At 36.6% G+C, this 21,926-nt stretch overlaps 1 protein-coding gene across 1 annotated transcript in view; it reads right to left on the bottom strand.

Annotated features, from left to right (window-relative positions):
• Positions 1 to 21,926, bottom strand: part of LOC122815058 (vomeronasal type-2 receptor 1-like) — a 246,136-nt gene that overhangs the window by 160,608 nt on the left and 63,602 nt on the right. Inside the window, exon 4 of the mRNA XM_044087302.1 lies at positions 1 to 518. This exon is cut by the window's left edge and continues 322 nt beyond it. Coding sequence (XP_043943237.1) covers positions 1 to 518 — 518 coding nt within the window. The remainder of the gene's footprint in view (positions 519 to 21,926) is intronic.

Genomic DNA, 21,926 nt, shown 5'->3' with positions numbered 1-21,926 from the left:
ACTGCCTGAAGGTGCTGATCAAAGTGTGGCATGTTACCTTTTTGGAAAAGAAACCCAATGGAGCCATTTAATGTCTCCCAGAACAAATTATTAGAAAAAATTGCAGATGTATACCATCCATCTGTACCAATCCATACTTTGTTTGTAATGTTTTGCTTTGCTATCTCTTCCATGACAGAGATAATACTGTCCTCACCAGAAAATACCAATATAACATTTGCTGTTGAACGTTTTATTGTATTAATGATGCTTCGAGCTCTTTTCTCTTCATAAACTATGGGCAAGTTTTCAAAGAATGCTATACAAGCTCCTGATTTCAACAGCTCTTCTTTGACGATTTGGCTACCTTGCTGACCATAGTCATTTTCATCTGCCATAATGCCAACCCAGGTCCATCCAAGTTGTGTCAACAACTGAGCTACTCCTAGGGATTGAAATGTGTCACTTGGGGCAGTGCGGAGAAATGATGGAAATCTTTTTTTATCACTCAGCAGTGCAACTGTTGAGCCATAACTGATCTGGAAAAAAAGGAGACAGTTTTTAAATCTGTACTGTATTTTTTTTTGTTTCTAAACTTAAGAATACTACTCTGAGTTTGATATTGTTCAGCATGTCTCTTGGGTTTATGAGTTTTGTTTAGCTATGATGACAGAAAATGAAAGATGTTGCAGTCATTACATACATGTATATCTATAGCTATAGAGCTGTATCTGGTATCCATTCATCCATCCATCCACAACCCCATTTCCCATTTTTACATAAAGGGTTGGGGAGTCACTTCAACAGTGACAATCATGTAGAGCCAAGGTTCACACCACCGGGTAGCTAGCCCTGCCACAGTTGTACTTTCATACCACTCACACACACGTGCACACTCACACCCATAGTCAGTTTAGAGTGTCCAATCCATCTAAGGTTTCATCTGGTATATTTATATCTCTCTCTCTCTCTCTCTCTATATATATATATATATATATATATAGCTATTTATATATATATATATATATATATATATATATATATATATATATATATCTATCTATTTATATATATGTATATATATTTATATATGTATATATATTTATATATATGTATATATATATATATATATATATATATATATATATATATATATATATATACACACACACACACACACACACACACACACACACACACACACACACACATATATATATATATATATATGTATATGTAGGTGTCCTACACCTGATTGAATGGACACAATGCCAACACTTGTTTGGTTGACACCATTTGGTTGATGCAGACAGATGTTCAACAGGTGGCAAGATCATCAGTCCCTGGGTAGTGGATTATTCCCTTTCCCTGGGGACTGTGTGATCTCAGAGTTAATGTATATAATTAACAGAGGGTGTGGGGGTGCATGGGGACTTGTTCCCCTGCAAAAACAGTTTCCATTGGCTTAGTCCACTCTTGGATAATCCCCGGAGCATGTGTAGAACATGTCAAAATTTGTTAATTTCGATGTTTTTACGTCAGTCTCCTGGGTGTTAGCATTGTGCCTATTTGAATGGGTGTAGGACCTCTCTGTTACTGTGTGTGTGTGTGTGTGTGTGTGTGTGTGTGTGTGTGTGTGTGTGTGTGTGTGTGTGTGTAGGAGTACTAGAAATTATCTAAACAACAAAAGCTCAACAATCAACATTAAAAATATTGAGAGCCAAATATCTAAACATAAAAAACAACTAAACGCAAAATATTGATAAACTCTAACCATATACAAAACCTATATTTTTTCAGGAGGGAAAGTTTTCCTGCAACCCCACCCTATGCCAGTTAGGGAAAAGGCATAAACCACTTCATAGTACAACTCTGATTTTGCCAATATTTTGTGTTTATCTGTGGATGTAGTTCAAGGGACATAATGATAGTGAGCTTGCCCAGAAATGCATTTACTCTAGTTGGGTTTGAAGTTGAGCAGAACCTGGAGCTCTCAGAAAAAGAGGAAAACCTTCATATAAAGCATTGTACTGCACTTTTCAGCTAAAGGGTGGTTTTAGAGGTATACTGAAACTCTCCTTTTCCTGGTAGATGACATGATTACTTTTGAGATCACTGTCTTTCTTGACGTCAGGAGAAAGAATAGGCTAATAGAGACTGCAGGGGGACAGCAGGAAGTGTACTTATGAGAAACATTATGAATAGCCCAGTTCCTTGACAATATATCTACACATGAAAAGCTTTCACTTTCTCATGTAAGAGCTAATGAAGTAAATTTATTTGAACTTCATTGTAAACATTGATGACTTTGTATCAAAAGTGCTTACTTTCCTCAAGAATGCATTTTTCCAAAGTCAAAACCTGGAGGCACACCACGACAATCAAAGCTGACTTTATTACTTATGCAATAAAACCACAGAATTTATAGATGAAGACCTGGTCAGTTAGCACTTTCACATTTCTTGGAACGTTTCCTCAGACTGTATAACTAGTACTTTCATTCACAATATTTAAAAAACTCTTGTCCAATGAGAAAACATTTCATCACTTTAGTCAGTAAGCTTCCTTAAAGCTAACTCACATTAATACCATGGGTTGTAAATTTCTAAATCGTAATCAAATAACCATAATAAAAGATCTACTTTACTATAAAAACTACAACGTTCACAATTACCTATAGCATATCTATACCTAAATAAATTATTAAACATGTATATGTATGTGAATGTATGTATATGTGTGCAAATGTTTAATAATAAAAAACTCTGTTTCGTAAAACATAAATACATCAGTCAGTATAAACATCTATCATTTATATATAAAAACTATGCTGCCTAAGTAATTAATCAAAACACTATATCTTAACAACATTAAATATACAGTGATTTCATCAATAAATCACTAAATCAATAAAACAGTCTGAATATAACATTATACATAACATATATGTAACAAAATGTTATATTATTGCAATGAAATTTCTGTGCATATGAGGCTTACCATCTTCTTCTTCTTCTTTCGGCTTTTCCCGGTTAGGGGTTGCCACAGCGGATCACTTGTCTGCTCATGATTGGCAGTAGAGTTTTACGATGATGAGTTACCAGCCCGGAGCCCAACCTTCCACAGAAGACACACATATGCACGCACTCATACCTAGGTCCAATTTAGAGTGTCCAATCTACCTACAGCATGTCTTTGGGATGTGGGAGGAAACCGGAGTACCTGGAGGAAACCCACGTGGCCACAGGGAGAACATGCAGACTGCGCACAGAAGGCACCTCAGCTGAGGATTGAACCAGAGAACCTCTTGCTGTGAGGTGACAACGCTAACCGCTGCACCATCATGGCCACCCTATGAGGCTTACCATCTAATTAATATAATATCTAGCTATAACTTTACTATCTAAAAATTTTTTAAAAAACTTTTTTAAACAATTTTTCTTTTGATCAGGAGGATTAACTCAAATTCTCTAGTGGGCATACGGCCTGTCAATAAGAAACGGTTTCATAGAGACTCTATCATTGAGTCCATGTGCCCTATCTGCCTGCATCCTCATGATCCAACTCGCTTCCTGTTTCTCAGTGAAATTCTTCAAATTACCAAGTCTAGTCATTTTATGTATGAACTCTATTACAGTGAGCTTAAATTTGTGTGTCGTGTCATGGGTAATAATGTGTCTGGCTAGGGCATTACTATCATCTTCTCTATTCATGGCATAAATATGCTCCCTTACTTGCTCACGTAGAGTCCTGTTAATCTTACCCACATAGAATGAATGACATTTCTCGCATACTGTGAGATATATCAAATCTCTCATTCTGCAATCAGCATATAATTTAAAAACATATTCCTGTCCTGTGTCTGGATGAATGAATATACTCTTACTGGACATGTAACTACATTGATTGCATGCTCTACAAGGATAGGTGCCTTGTCTAGCTGGTGTTACACCATCTGGTTTCGATCTCTCATAACATAGCAAACACTTCAAAGACTTAGTATCCTTATAAGAGAACACAGGGCTCTCTCCTACTATGTCTTTAATTTTATTATCAATTGTCAACATGTTCCAATTCTTATAGAATATATCTCTAATCTTACTATTATTATTCGCATATGGTATCGTCACTCTGTTGACTGTAGACTTTGAATTTATTTTATTACCTAAATTGTCCATTTCATTCTTCCCATATATATGGGGTCTTCCAAGTGTATTTCTATTGATGGTCTCTTCTTCAGACATTGAATTGGTTTCCCTGGGATGATAACCTCTATCATGAAACTCACTACTAAGAGTATTTAAAGTTTCTTGAAAAACACTATCATTACTAGTTAGCCTGGATGCCCTTAACATTTCACTCTTAACTATGTTTCTATAAGTATGTGGTGGGTGCATGCTTGTTCAATGTAATAAAGTGTTCTTCCTGCATGTCTTCCTAAACATTTCAGTTTGAATCCCATTCTCATCCTTCTTTATAAGGACATCCAAAAACTATATCATATTATATGACCATTTGGCTGATAGTGACAAAAAATTTGTGGTTCCATTCATGTAGTTGATGAATTCTTGAAGGCTTTCTTCACTACCTCCCCATATCAAAAAAATATCGTCAACAAAATGCTTATAGTAGCGTATATAAGTATTATATTGTATGTTCCTCAAGAGATATGTATGTTCCCAATATGCCATTACTAAATTGGCATATGAGTTGGCACATGGTGTTCCCATGGCCACCCCTTTTTGTTGTAGAAAATAGTGATCGTCAGACACAAACACATAATAATTAAATCTCTTGCCATTCCTTTTTCTATCAGGAATAGTCTTATATACTCTATCCCCACATCATTAGGAATTATGGTAAATAAAGATGTAACATCTAGAGTCACTAGTATATCTGTATTGTTGTTAGTCACTATGGAAGTATATTCCACCATACTCTTCAAAAACTGTTTTGTATCCCTAAGTACTGATGCTGTACTGTCCACTACTTTCCTAAGTTGTTTCCCTAGGTAGACTGAAATTGTCATCATTAGCCACCCTTGGCTCAAGACAATCGGTCTCATTGGTGGAGCAGTAAGATTTTTATGTACTTTAGGTAGCCCTCTAAATGTTGGAATAACCGGTTTGTCTATCAGCAAATATTTGTATAAGTCAGAATCAATTAAATTGCACAAAAGCAAATCATATAATTCACCATGTACATCTTGAATAATTTTGTTCAGTTGTATTGGACTAACATTTCTATAAGTATGTTCTTCATTCAATAGTTCCTGCATTTTCAACTCATAAAAACCTCTATCTAAAATAATGACAGCACCCCCTTTATCTGCTGCTGTGATCGTAATATTGCTGTTGTCTTGCAATGTTCTAAGTGCCTTTTTCTCTTGTATACTTAAATTATAAAATTCAGGTCTAACATTTTCATCAAATAACTTAATTAAATCCCTCTTGCAGGCCTTTTCAAAGGCCTCCATGAGTGGGTGCATTTACGGTGTAAATGTGGAGGGTTTTCTATAATTATTTGCAACATTACTTGTTCCATTATCAAACATAATTTTTAATCCTATACTTCGAGTAAACATTTTCATATCAACTAAAAACTCAGTTAAATCACATTTTTAGATGGAATAAATGAAAGCCCTCTATTCAATAGCATTCTCTCTGGTTCAGACAGTACATACCATGAAAGATTTAAAATCAAGTCCGGTTTACTGGCTTCAGATGTTTCCTCTGAAATTCTAGTCGCTCTTCTGGAAGCTTGCATTTCTTGGTTGCTGTGAGACCACATTGCTCTCTGAGGCATCTGGAAAGGTAGCAGAAAAGGGCGAAACGTGGTAGAATCATTGGAAGATGATAGTTTAATGTTAGTGGTTGTGGTATCCTTTTACGAACATCAGAAACAGAATGACTCACTTTCTAAGATGTATTAATGGAAATCGAAGGTTCATGAAGTGGAATCTGTTCATCAGTAGATGTAGTTCCTTTCTCATTCAGTAACTGCCGTTCTCCCACCGGTGATGCTGGCAACACTGCTGACGTCATCTGGGAGGAGTTAGTGTGAATTGATGAATGAATAGAGGAAGATGGGACAACGCCTTGCTCTCTCATTAGTTCACGGAGCCAAGAGAAAACATTCCCTTTTTAAAATCTACAAAGTCTCGTTCAAGTTTCTTCTTCTTATCTTGAAGTCATTTATAAATGAACATGTAGGTCTGTTAAAAATTCATTCATCTCATGTATATTTAACAAGTTACTTTACTCCTCTTGCAACTTCATTGCCTCATGCATTAACTCATTCTCTGTTAAAATATATTGTTCAATTAATAGACGGATATAGCCGCAGCTTGTTTCTACATTTAACTGTTGCCATTTGCTTAACAAATCAAGATATTTGGTCCCATAGGTCGGCATTTTTAATATGCATAAACCTCGTGGTACCACTTTGAATCAAAGGCTTGCCTCCATATGTTTCCTTTGCCATTGAGTCTGTTTTAACTTGTCTAAAATGGTTTCTAACTTTCTGGTCAGTTGTATTACATTGATATTGCAATTAACATCTCTGTTGTCACTCCCATTACAAATCAGTTCATTTCTAGTTAACTTCAAAAGAGGGTTACTTTCCGCTTGAATCAATCTATGAAACAAAATATCTTTTTTACCATTTGTTGTTGCATTGGGTTCTTGGTTGTTCAGTGTCTTGTTTGCAGTCACTTCTGTCATGTCCCTTGATGTGATAGACCAAAAAAGCAAACTAAATAGATAAAATCCACAAAAAGGGTAAAGTGCCTCTTCAAAGTATCAAAATATAAATCCAAAGTCAAAACTCAGAGGCACACCACGACAATTAAAGCTGACTTTATTACTTATGCAATAAAACCACAGAAGTTATAGATAAAGACCTGGTCAGTTAGCGCTTTCATGTTTCTTGGAACGGTTCCTCAGACTGTATAACCAGTACTTTCATTCACAATATTTATAAAAACTCTTGTCCAATGAGAAAACATTTCATCACTTTAGTCATTTCCTTAAAGCTAACTCACATTAATACCATGGGTTGTAAATTTCTAAATCGTAATCAAATGACCATATCTAAAAGATCTACTTTACTATAAAAACTACAGTGTTCACAATTACCCATAACATATCTATACCTATATAAATTATCAAACATGTATATGTATGTGAATGTATGTATACGTGTGGAAATGTTTAATAATAAAAAACTCTGTTTCATTAAACATAACATAACCGACTAGACTTGGAAATTTGAAGAATTTTACTGAGAAACAGGAAGCACATTGGATCATGAGGATGCAGGCAGATAGGGCACATGGACTCAGTGATAGAGTCTCTATGAAACCGTTTCTTATTGACAGACCATATACCCACTAGAGAATTTGAGTTAATCCTCCTGATCAAAAGAAATGTTTAAAAAATTTTTAAAAAAATTTTTAGATAGTAAAGTTATAGCTAGATATTGTATTAATTAGATGTTAAGCCCCATAAGCTCATAAATTTCGTTGCATTGATATAACATTTTGTTATATATATGTTATGTATAATGTTATATTCAGACTGTTTTATTGATTTAGTGATTTATTGATGAAATTGTTGTATATTTAATGTTGTTAAGATATAGTGTTTTGATTAATTACCTAGGCAGCGTAGATTTTATATATAAATGATAGATGTTTATATTGACTGATGTATTTATGTTTTATGGGACTTGCATTCCTACGACCTTTTTCCGTTGGTATATTGTGGGATTTACAATTGGCACACTGGCCAGTCAGAGTGCACATTTTGGAATATTAATGGGGGTTCATTGTATAATACATTTTATCACATATTTTAGCTACTGCACAGACAGCACCCAACATGATTCAGTGTTGTACAGTATCATACACTTTTATCACAGACAGCATTTAGTAAGATTTAACTTTTGTATACACTTTTTACCTTAGGTATCTCATAGTGAAATTTACTGTTCTGTAAAGCTATACCATTTGTCAGTGCTTTCCACATGACAATGCCCACTTCTTGCATTTATCTTTAACAAGAAGGATCTACAAACACAGTTCCCAGGATTTTTTTTCTGCTAAAACAGTTTTCAGAAACAATCTGGTTGTTTCCAGAAATCATTGACAGATAGTGATTTTCACTTGCTTAAAATACTAGACAATTTCCTAATGCATGAATTATCTGGTCTGGGTAAACAGTGCACTTTTCATGTACTTTAGACATTGGACAAGCCACAAATTTAAGGAATGTCTGTTTTAGATAGACAATGTACTTTGCAAGACACTATACTCTGAATTTGCCTTGGCAGCCACTTAAGATTTCATTCTATGCACTGACTCATCAGCTTTATAATCAAGAACCAATAATTCAGCTTTTTTTATTTCATTGCAAAAGTCCCCAATTTTTTGAAGTCTTTCTTTCCAATAACCACCTTTCCATTCTTTACAAAAGGATCCATTGTTCCATCTGGCATGGGGTCCTTTTTCCAACACACAATTTGTTTAAATGCTACAAAACTTTCCAAGCAGAACTTAACAGAGCAGTTAACACAATGTAGAAATACTACTGTGTTTACTTCTACGGAGCAGTACCTTTGAACTTTTACAGAAATATCATAATACTGAACCGGCATCATTGGTACTTCTAAACTGTTTCAGAAATACAAAAGAAAAAAAAACTGTAATATTTAGCACCAAATGGGGACTCTTTTTTTATATTTTAGTATGCTTTATTTACAGTGAATTACTCTGGTTAATATTGAAAACTGAGTGCAGTCTTTGTGTTAGCCATGTTTACTAAAAGAAAATCTCAAAAATAACAGTGGTTTATAGTTTGTAGTCTTTCTCTTGGTAGTAAATTCTGAGATACAAGTCTCTGATATTCGGGTTTATTTCCTAAAGACCCTAGTCAGTGTATCCCTCCAATACTTTCCTGCTCTTTTCCAGGGAGGCCAGTGTCTCCAATAATTAGTCTAACTATCTTTTGGCCCTAGCCGTTGTGTCTGTCTACAGTAATTCCTTTGTCTACTAGGGAGGCCAACACCTCCTCCTTTCTCTGTCTCTCCCTCTCTCTGGAGGAGGATATGGCCTCCTCCACTCCACTCTGAGCAAGTGTCTGCAATCCTCATTCAACACTGTTCTGACACTGCAGACTGCAGGTTCACATACTCCACAGAAGTCTTCAGGTGGCACCATGCCATTATGGATTATATATATATATATATATATATATATATATATATATATATATATATATATATATATATATATATATACACATATATATATATATATATATATATATATATACACATACATATATATATATATATATATATATATATATATATATATATATACACATACATACATACACACACACACACACACACACACACACACAGTAATGCAGGGTATACGTTTTCACTAATTGTGCTTACATTTTGTGTAACTATAAAAAACTATATTGCATGTATGTGTTGTGTGTGTAGACGATATCCCTCTAAAGGAGAACAAAATATGACTTGCAATTATGCCCATGATTTAGTCTTGGTATATCAAAGAAAGGCCTGTATAGCCCAAGTCAGAAATCAGAGGGAAAAGTAAGAGAAGTTTAGAAGCGTTAAGAGAGAGATGACAATCTTGAAGAACAGGACTGGAGTCCCAGAGCAATGGCTCCAGTCAAGGGACATTTTTGCAGACATTGCCTGAGTAAGTGACATAGAACTAGTTTGTCTGGGGAAGACCAGGAACAGAGACTGATTTTTGTGTGTGCGTGTGTGTGCGTGTGTGTGTGTGTGTGTGTGTGTGTGTGTGTGTGTGTGTGTGTGTGTGTGTGTGTGCGCCCATTGCCTGAGTTTGTTAAAGGCACCGTGGTTTACTTTGTGTTAAGATTAGACAGACTGATTTTTACTCTGAAGACTCAAACCCTTATGTCTTGTTGCATGAATAAAACTGCTTTATATAAAGCATTTTTATATCATCTGCATTCATTTTCCACATAGGTAGTGCATGTGAGTAACAGATTTAGGTGATTGCTTTTGATGTCCTGGCTTAACCTGTCTTAACTTGTTGCTGGCGAGTAAACACAATTCCTCTATACAAAAACTATTCTGTGGTGCTAAGATGTTGTGGTATTAAATGCTATCCTGAAGCATGCCACAGTTAAACATGCCTGCTGTGGTTGCTGTTTTGAATGTTTGTGTTACATTTCTGAGACAGTGAACATGCTGCTTTTCATTGCACTATTTTTCCAGGAGAATAAGATTAGGAATAAGGATAACTGCTCAGAATGTCAGATCCTGGCCACAGCTAATTTAACAAAACGTAGCAAAAAATAAATAAATAAATAAATAAATAAATAAATAAATAAACTCCTTTTCCAGAGGAAAAATCAGTCCAGTTAAGGGTTTAAGCAGATTTTTAATGATGAACAAATGTTCTTGTCTGAGAACTCTCATTCATCATTGAATAATACATTCTCTAAATGTTATTTACTTTGCTACATCAAATCTTATGTCACTTAAGTTGTAGAATTGTGAGTCATCTGGAGCAACAGTACAAGCAGAAAACCACTGGAGTCAACTGCATGTATACTTTGTTAAAAATAAACGAAAATGTGCCTTATTACTAAATACTGTAATACTGGTGTTAACCCTGATATACATGTCAAACCTGTTAGAGATATGTAAATGATGTAGAACCTATGGAAAGTGATAAGGCCTCTGCTAGAATAGGTGAAGCTACATTCTATTACTGTTCAATTGCTGTATTAATTACTGTACTATACTCATACATGGAAGGGAATTACAAGCTTTATTAGACTCTGGTAATATGATCTCCCTTACAACACTGCAAATAGATTGTGGAAGTAGTGTGTATTCATAGACACAAGACCCACTGCTGAAGAGAAGGTTCAAACTAAGCTTGGGAAGGTGTTATACCCTGTTGCAGAAGTGGCATGTTTAAGTCAGGATATGATAATTGGAAAGGACTTCCCTTGATTTAAAGAACTGTGGAAACAGTGGGAAGGAGGTAGGGCTTTTGAAGAACCAAATCTCCCACTTAATGGTCTGTACCCACAAGAAATCAGCCTTCCACTGAATTTAGGGAAAAGAACTGCATACAGTCATGAACATTAACAAACTGAGGTATAGTAAATGCCCAGGAGCATACACAGAGAGGATGACTATGCAGCCCTTCCAGAGGCTAAAATGTGGTTAGAAATGCAGATTGAAGCTATACTGAGATAGAAGACCATAAGAAAAAGGCAACGGTGACAAGTACTATTGTAGGAAAAGAAACATCCACTACATATTATTTGAACTCTGCCTAGAGATGAATCTAGCACAAGGTTTCCTAGGCAGCTGCCTAGGGCACAGTGGTAGGTGGGGTTGGCTATCAATGCTGCCAGACTCCTCATTCAGACAACATTGTCATTAAATGTTTTGTTCATACCTCTGAATGAATTAAATTACCTTATTAATTTAATTGTACATGCTTACTGTATACCCTTTCTACATACACCATGACGTTGACAAAGAATATACATTTGCTTTTTGTGTTAAATGCTGATTTTCAGCCTCATGATGTACCAACAACCCTCCTTTAAAACACAACTCCTGCATCCTTTTTTTGTGCAACATCAAAGGGCAAGCTGCAGCCATTTAAGCAAAGGAGGTGACAGGTGTGAACCACATGACGAGACTTGGCATATGAAAAATTACATGCAGGGTATCCAAAACTAATGACTAGATACAATAACCAAAAAAAGTATTTGTTTCTGCACTTGTGGTGCTCTTGTTTATAGAGATTAATAGGGAGTCTAACATTTTAATAGCAGACAGCTGTGTGAAGTAAGCTATAATGACAAGATTCCTTAATGCAAAATAAAAACATAATGAAGCTAGGGAAGGAGAGAAACATTTTAATAAAATCCAATTAAAACATTAATAAAACAACAGGATTTCCATTTGCATGCCTTTTCAAAACAACAAAAAGTGAGAAACTGTAATTTCTGGCATTATTGACTAACTGCATTCCTCAGTGGCTTTCCACCAAAATCAAACATTTTTGTATATGAGATAGGGGGAAAAAAGCAGAACTCTGGAACTTTTTGGAAAATTGTGGTCATTTACAAACAACATGCTTCACATCTGCATGGATTATCAGAACAATAGGTTGTTGTTGTTGTTGTTGTTTGTCTTTTGTCTTTTCCCGGTTAGGGGTCGCCACAGCGGAACTCCGGTCTGCTAATGATTGGCAGTTGATTTTCACGAACGCCGAGGTGCCAGCTCGACGTCCAACCTTCAACGAAGGCACGCCCATTTACGCATGTCTTTCGAATGCCCATCCAACTGTGGGGAGGACATGCAGACTCCACACAGAAGGCACTCCCCGCACTCCAGCCGAGAATCAAACGGAATAGGTATGAAACTTTAATGCCTGACACTTTTGACTGACAATATTCCTCAGGGATTTAGCACAAAAAACAAACATTTTACAGGATACAGTTGAGAAGGGTGCATTGACATACACTTAATGGAATGACATCTTCATGCATACCTCTAAACTGACCAGATTTTCCCAGACGGTCTAGATTTTTGCCACATATTTTTGGTCTGTTCATCAAAATTAGTGGCTTTCTGGCAGATCATTGAAGATTTATGTCATTAACTAATGACATTCATTTGAGTTTTAGACTTCATATCCTTCAGAAAATTCATGCTAATGTAAAACCTGTTATTCTAGAAACTTTCTACATCTATAATTTATCTCTGATCTTGGACATTATGTTTTGTCCAAAGTGCAGTTATATATTTCATGCAAAAAAGCCAATTATATGGCTATTTTGGGAGAGGGTACAAACCATGTGTACCTGGGCAGCATATTAAATAATTTACTCTGGTCATTGTTTCTTTTACTTTCACTTTTTTTGGAGAAAAGGTAAGGGAGCTTATTGTATGTAAAAGCACAAGGTCATTGAATGATCATTGTTAAATAAAAGTGATAAGGCTTGTTGGGGGCAATTCATGTGTCTAACAGAAGCAATTTGGAATGTGTTGCTATAGCTGTTATGTATTTTTGTTTCCTTCTCAACAAGATATCAGATGTATAGTGAATGTGAGTTTCATTTTTGAGGGATAGCAATGTATGAAATGAAAGCAAAAGGCAATTATAAAAATCTCTTCTGAATGTTTGCTGATATGGTTTGTTGTGGGCAATATCAGTAAAAGAACAGTGTGGTTAATCAGTAAAATAGTGTGGTTATTATACTTATCTGATGTCTTCACAGTCAAAGGTGATGTAACTTCTCAAAAGGGACACATTTATCCATCTGCAACCCCTTTTTCCCATGGGGTCAGGGTGTCACTTCAACAATGACAATCATCTTGAGTCAGTGTTTACACCACCAGGTGGCTAGTCCTGCACATGAACTCACACCTAGGGCCAATTTAGAGTGTGCAATCCACCTACTGCATGTCTTTGGAATGTGGGAGGAAACCAGAGCACTCAGAAGAAACCCATGTGACTGCAGGGAGGACATGCAGACTCCACACAGAAGGCACCACAGCCAAGAATCAAACTGGAGAACCTGTTGCTGTGAGGCAGCAATGCGAACGGCTGCACCACCTCAGCCCTGTTACCTCAAAAGGGACACATTCCACTGGGACAAAATGCATGTTAGGGACACATTCCACTTGGAAGAAATGCATGTTTTTTAACTCAAGTATCATATTATAAGTCTCGTTTTTATTGCAAAGGAGAATTGACATATGGGATCTACTATGCATCAAACATATGCAATGTTTTAGACTCTTCTTTTGTCATAGACTGACATTATACCCAGTTACTGCCTGCAGTCCATGTGATTATTGTTCACAGTGCTGGGGAAAACTAATGTCCAGAATGTATGTGTACTAAGGCCTCATTAAACCAAAAGTAAAACAAATTTTACTGTGTATAGAACAAAGTCTACAGTTTATGCATTTGCAAAGACAGTATTTGCCATGTAAATCAAGATGAAGATGCAGTGAAGTCCTTACTAATAGGAAGTCATATTTCTGTATGTTTTGTACCCAAGTATCTTTTTAAAATTAAAATTCTCTGATTTTTTCAGGTGTGAACTGCCTTTAGGGAACTGATAAATGGACTCTTATATACTGATAGGAAATTAAGAGTTTTAGTGGACTTTTGTTGCCACAGTTTGTTACTATACTATAGTTATGTGTTAGGTAAAATCAATGAACTAACATACTGAGGGTTTGGAATAAATATATTTGGAAGTAAAAAATGTTGTATATATGTATATGTATATATATATATATATATATATATATATATATATATATATATATATATATATATATATATTATATATATATGTGTGTGTGTATGGGTTACCTTCAGAACATCGTCAGACCATTTCATTGAAACCCATTTCACTGACAGACCATTTCACTGACAACTACTACTTGCAGGAATTTAAGACAAATAACAGGGATTTGTCCTCTTCCCCAATGTAGTGCAACCCTGGAGTTAGTATATATAGTTGGGGGGGTGTGGGGACCACAGCCCCCCCACCTATTTTGGTTTACATTCTGTACTTTTTGTGTTATATTCTTCTTTTAAACCAAAATAGGTGGGGGACTTTGCCCCCACACCCCCTGATGTGGGGGTCTGTGCCCCCCACCTCATCAACTATATATACTAACTCCTGGGTCGCACTACATTGGGGAAGGGGACAAATCCCTGTTATTTGCCTTAAATTCCTGCATTTGCTAGTTGTCAGTGAAATGGGTTTCAGTTAAATGGTCTGTCGATGTTCTGATGGTAACCCACACGAATATATATATATATATATATATATATCACAATTAACTAGACATTTTACACTCAGTTTCCAATTATAGTAGACTAGAATATTTTTTTGTTGAGTTGTCATTGCATCAGAAGTAAAACTCTGATTTGTTTCTCCTGAACATAGAAGTGTTTTTTTCCCAGTACTTTTATTACCCCTCTCCAGTTTAGACTTCCACAGTTGACTACATTATAAGACGATAAAGTTGTATGTGTTTGACTGTACAGCTGGAACCATCAGATAATTGCATTTTGTAGCTGAAGGTGATGACAGATTTTACTTTTCATTCATAAATTTGTCCATTCCATCCAGAAACCAAATGTGATCCAAAGATGGCTTAACTTTACTACTGCTGTCTGAGCAGCTGATGGCACTGGGAACTGTAGTGCAGTCTACCAGCCTGTAATCTATCAGGCATCTGAGCAGCTGATGGCACTGGGAACTGTAATCCAGTCTACCAGCCTGTAATCTATCAGCCATCTGAGTAGCTGATGGCACTGTGAACTGTAGTCCAGTCTACCAGCCTGTAATCTATCAGCCGTCTGAGCAGCTGATGGCACTGGGAACTGTGGTCCAGTCTACCACCTGTAATCTATCAGCCATCTGAGCAGCTGATGGCAGTGGGAACTGTAGTCCAGTCTACCACCTGTAATTTATCAGCCATCTGAGCAGCTGATGGCAGTGGGAACTGTAGTCCAGTCTACCAGCCTGTAATCTATCAGCCATCTGAGTAGCTGATGGCACTAGGAACTGTAGTCCATTCTACCAGCCTGTAATCTATAAGCTGCCTTTGTTCAGTATCTGATCTTTACTGTTTAGGTACTGGTCAGTGTCAGGGATAATAGTGCTAACTGCAGAGAAATGGACAAGTAAAAGGCTAGCAGCATAGCTAGGGGGCTTGGTCCATTGTCAGCCATCAAATCAGAGAGAAAAACTCCTAAGTTCTCTTAAGATGAGTAAACAACTGGAGAGTATGCTTTGGCCTAGCAAGAACTACCTTTCCTAGGAGGAGACTGGGATACCAAAAACCCCTGTGCCTGTGCTAGCAGAACATACAGAACCCCCACCTCACTAGAAAGCAGCAAGCAAGAACCCCTTGATTTGGCTGACCAACAGGTAAGCCAAAGAGACTATAACCAGGCTGGTGGAGAAAAACTTACCACAGATAGTCCTATTTCCTATCCCTATTTTGAACTATAAAATTATTTTATATAAATATTCACAATCTTCACAAATGACCTCCATACCTCCACACAGCATGCATCTATCATTCAGTATGCAGATGATACTACCTTAATCTGCCTGCATAGAACATTGCATAAAACATTCCCACCCTCCTGCAAACAACTCATCTAGCATTCTCTGACATTGAAAAGTACCTTACCAAAGCCCAACTTATCCTCAATCCAAAGAAAACTCAGCTTATGATTATAACCAGTGATAACAGTCAGTTCACTATCTACTCCACAAATGCTATTCCAGTCGCTACAGTGGCACAGGCTAAGCTATTGGGAATAACCATAGACTCCCACCTAAAATTTGATAGTCAACTTAACTATTAAAAAAGTGCATGCTAAACTGGGATCACTGTACCGTATCAAACCATTTCTTACTGACAACTTAAGATCAGCCATTGCTTGCTCCCAACTTCTATCCAACCTACTCTATGCATCTCCCTTTCTGACTAATCTCAACAAAACTGAACTAAGCAAAATGGAAGCCTGCTTTAACAGAATTGCCTGTTTTACTGCAAATTGCTCATATAGAACTCATCACTGTACTGCTTTGAGACAGCTCCACTGGCTTGAACTGCCCAACCTCCTAACCTACAATCAGCTCTGCCTCTGTCATTCTATCTATTACCTCCCCAATAAGTGTCCTGCCCTCAAAAACCTAGTACAACATCACTCAGCCAAAAGGCCTCTTAGATCATCAAGCAAACTACTACTAGAAGTCACCAACAGCTACAATAGCTTTGGAGGCACACTATATAGTAGTTCAGTGGCCAAAAAATAGAACTGTCTCCCCACTAGCATACAAAACACATCATCCAAAGCCTCATTTAAAAACCTCATTAGGCAACATCTCAAGCAAAGTTGGCAGTATCATCACTGCTCCCCAGGCTAGTGAAAGCAGATAAGGTACACATACTAAACCCAGAGTACTTGATAATAGTTTTCAATCTTACTCACAAGCACTGGCTAATGTACAATGTATGTACTGTACCTGTGTACTATGTATGTATTCTGCCTATATTCCAAATTTCAGCTGTACACCACAAATCTATTAATTACCTTTATTTTTAAATTAATATTTTCTTGTTTGTTCTCTCCACTGTAACTGTTGATGTGCTGCATACCACTGTAAAAACATGTCTATTGTAATTTGTGTGTATACTGTTCATGTCTAAATATCTAAATGTATCTGTAATTTTTCTATGTGGAGCTTTTCTCCCCGGGCCTTTTCGGCTCAGTCAGACACCCCCAGTTAACAAATGTAAACTAAAATAAAAATAAAATAAAATATGTGCTTGGGATGGTCACCTAGGTAGGCACAGAAAACAAGGCAAGGGTTTTAGCCAGGCTGTATTGTTCAGGCATAATAAGAGAAACTGAACATTCTTTGTGCAGAAAGTCCTGAGTGTCTGAGTGCCAGAAAATAAATCCAAACCTCAGATTTAAAAAATCTCCTAGTTCCCATCCCTATAACAGAAGTACCTTTTCAGTGGACTGTAATGGATATTATAGAGCTACTAATTGGGATCTGTAATGGATTCCCGTAATTGTAGACTGTGCCACAAAATATCCAGAGAGGATACCAGAAGAAATGCTTACTGATCATAGAACTCCATTTATATCTGAAATAATACATCACCTATGCCCATGTTTCAAAGTGAAACATCACTGGACCTCTATTTATCACCTCAAGACAGATGGCCTGGTAGAGCATTTTAAGAAGATTCTAAAGTTCTTATTAAGAAAGGTCATGATGGCAAATAGAAATAATTTGCCACTAGAGTGGTACCTCAGGTTTCAACAGGAGTTAGACCTTTAGAACATCAGTGTGGCAGACACCCTAGGAGGCAATTAGACATTGCCAAAGGACATGAGCAAAAGAAAAAAAAAACTTAAAAGTATATTAGTACATTACACTAGTGTTCAGGATAGCTTTACTGTAGTAACAATGATAGCGTGAGATTATATGGGAAGAGCACTGACCAACCAACAGGGATGTTCACAGGAATGCTAGGAACTAAGAGTTGCAAATTAGGGACCAAGTATTAGTCTTTGTCCCCTCTGCAGAGAGCAGCTTTTCTGTAAAGTGGCAGGGGCCATTTGAGGTGATAAGAAGGCTAAGCAAAATAAATTATAGGTAGAGGTATAGGTTAGAGGTATCCCAAACAAATTAAACATGTTGATATCTTGAATCCCTGGAGGGAAGTACAGGCAGCTGCACTAAGCTGATGCTAGGAAACTTAATAATGACAGAAGGCTATTGTTCAAACCAAAAGTTCAAGTAGATGACACCTTATCAAAAACACCTAAACAGGAGGTAGAAGAGTTGCTATTACTGAAAAAATAAACATTCTCAGAGTTTCCTGGCAAGACTGACCTAATTAAACATCACATTCAAACCAACCCCAGTGTGAAAGTTTACTGGAAACTACATGATTCCTGAATCTATAAGGAAGGCAGTTTAAGAGGAAGGAAAATGTTTTTCATACCAGGATCACTAAAGAATATACTAACAAAGGAATAATCCTATACTTTTGGTTCCAAAACCATATGGAACCACTAGGTTCTGCAGTGACCTCAGAAAATTAAAGAATATTTTTAAGTTGGATAATTATCCTATGTCTAGTTTGGATAAACTAATGAAATGGCAGAGGAAGGCTAGCTTTTGACCACCCTGGATTTAACAAAAGGCTACTGGCAGATTCCTTTCACTGAGGAAGATGAGGAGAAAACTGCATTGGCTATCCCAATGGCCTATTTTAGTATGAGGGCAGTTATCCCCTCTGGCCTCCATGGAGCTCCATCCACCTTCCAACAGCTAACACGTGGGGACCATAAACTTCACACTTCCTATGCCACTGCTTATTTGGGTGATATAACTTTATATTTGGAAAATTGAGATTTACAACTGTCCAAAGTGCAAGCTGTATTAAACTCCCTAAAATAAATTGTCTTTTAAGAAAAACTGAACTGCATAGAAGTAAAATACATGGGATACAAAAATTTAAGGGTCATTATCAAACCCCACAGTGAAAAAGCAGAGGGAGAAATAACTGGAGGCTTTCATAATTTAAAAAGCAGGTTAGAGCCTTTCTGGGTGTAGACATTTATTATAGAAAATTTTAGCTACACTTTTCCACAGTTGTATGTCTTCACACTAATCTGATTAGTGGAAAATGCCCACAAAATTGAAACGGTCTATTTAGGTAGAAACTGACTTCCAACAGCTAAGGAGAATTTTATGTTCTGATTCCATTTACCATCCCTTGATTTTGCCAGGCAGTTCATAGTAAACACTAATACATTTGATGGAGTCAGGGAAAAGTACTGGCCTAAAAGCTTGATGGAAAAGAACATCCCGTGTTATTTGAGTAGGGAGCTGACCATGACAGGGACTATATATTCTGCTATGGAGTATAGGCACTCAGGTCTGTGCTGCCGTCATAACTTATCATGTTCACCTACAGTGTTTTTACCAGCAAAAAGAGGGCAATACATGGCTATGTAGAAATACCTTGTCATTGTAGCCATTCAGATTTAAAGAGCAGCACTCTGTCAGGGAACACATACTATCCCAAGGGTCTGAAGCTGATGGCTTCAAGCTCAAGACAGTTTGTTTTAACTAATAACATGAGAACATTTCATGCACCCATAATAACTAGATTAACATTACTTGTATAGAAGATACCTCTTTAAGGAGACTAAAATATTTAACAGTTAGACCTTGGTATCAGCACAAGTGAATAAAAGAAGGGATTATATACCCAACTCACAGAAAAAGCCAGAGAAATCTAGAACTGGTAAGAGTTGTCCCCCTTGGAAGAGAGGATTGGATGCCCAGAGCAATGGATCTGGAAAGGTTACATGTTTTAGAGACTGTTTGCCTGAGGAAGAGACCTACAACCTATTTGGATAGTGAAGAACAGAATTTGATACTTTTGTTTTCAGTTGTGCTCAATAATGAAATATAAAATACTTTAATGTCACCTGCATTAATATGTGTGTGTGTGTGTGTGTGTGTGTGTGTGTGTGTAAGACAGAATTTGGCAATGTAGTACTGTTCTAGGCTTCTACAGTCTGCTTTGTATACTAATATGCTGATCTGTACACATACTTCACTTCTCTGACTGAAAATGTCACATGACGGGGTCTAAATGGAGCTGTGACATCTTAGAGCACTTTACAATAACACACACACACACACACACACACACACACACACACACACACACACACACACACACACACACACACACACACACACACACACATATGAACACGCACAAGCTTTTTATTTTTTTAATTTTAGCTGCAGTTTGACACGTCTAAATAGCTGTCAGACCTCAACAAATGACAGATAGTTTGACAGCTGTCTGGCAAGAATTTTGACATTTTGCATTAGACTTTAAAAGAAAGGGAGGTAATACTTGCACTCCTCTGTATGAATCTTATATAGTGCAGACATCTTTGAGTTGCAGAACTATGCAAGTATCTTTGAAGAGCAGTGCACTTGGAGGTGCAGGGGGCTAATTTGCATAGTCCATACACACACAGATTAATGTATTTTCATTTGGTACCAAAACCATATTACTCTGAAAAACATGCTAGAAAGCAGTGCGGACTGAATTGCAAACACCTTGTGTGCTACACAAAGCCACATGACATATTTGCATAGTGCACTGTCTTTGATTTCCACTCCAAGTAGACATCTGTTAAAAGTGGATTCCATTGTTCTTATTGCAGCTTTTATGACCTGTTTATTTCAGCTCTGTTTGTTCATTTCATTAATTGTTCATTTTCTTTGTGGACTATTTTTGACAGTTTGAACTAATTCTATAGTACTTAGATATACGCACTTTAATGCAGAAGTTGAAGTATTATATAATATACACATACAATATTCTTATTACTTCCTGTTTTTACTACAGTTTATATTGTTTCTCTTCTATGTTTAGTGCCCAGCACAGAACATATGCATTATTACATTGAACAATATCAGTGTTTTACACATGACACAGTATGTATTGATTGTTGTAGTTCTCTGTTTATGTTTCAGTCATTAGTAGTTTGTAATTACTTTTGAAACACTGGTATGTCCTTAAAGGATCATTTGCATACACCCCATAGGCCTCTACTGCAGGAGGTTTAAGGTATTGCACAATAACGACTCTAGCCTGGCTGAGTCTTTTTTGTAACTTTTACTGAATGGTTTGTTTGCGTGAACTTTTTACCCTTTGGTTTGGATGTTGTTTGGGATATTTTTCAGGCACCCTTATGTTTATGGACATCAGGCTTGATTTAAAGACATTCATTTCTAAATTATAGCTTAGCAATTCATTTTTCTGTATGGATGAAATCATAAAAAATAAATAATAAAAGCTGCATTATACCATGACCCCGCATTAATATTCCAAAACGTGCACGCTGATTGGCCAGCGTGCACGTTGTAAATCAACTTATACTAATGGAAAAAGGTCCGGTCGCCCGGACTTTTTCCATTAGTATAAGTCTTTTTTTAAAACACTGTCTCGCTATGTTAAAAGAGTTTAACATAGCGACACAGGTTTAAAAAAAGCAACGGAGATCTCTGTTGCTTTTTTTAAAGCTGTCTCGCTATGTTAAACTCCTTTAACATAGCGACACAGTGTGTAAAAAGCAACGGAGATCTTGCTTTCTCCGTTGCTTTTTTTTAAAACCTGTCTCGCTATGTTAAATGGGTTTAACATAGCGAGACAGCTTTAAAATAAGCAACAGAGATCTCCGTTGCTTATTTTAAAGCTGTCTCGCTATGTTAAACCCATTTAACATAGCGAAACAGAAAAAAAGCAAC

This window comes from Protopterus annectens, chromosome 11.part0 (genome assembly GCF_019279795.1).
Source record: "Protopterus annectens isolate FY-2018-M chromosome 11.part0, PAN1.0, whole genome shotgun sequence".
Lineage (NCBI taxonomy): Eukaryota > Metazoa > Chordata > Ceratodontiformes > Protopteridae > Protopterus > Protopterus annectens.
Note: the sequence above shows the minus strand (reverse complement) of the source record. Positions and strands in the feature narration are given on the sequence as shown.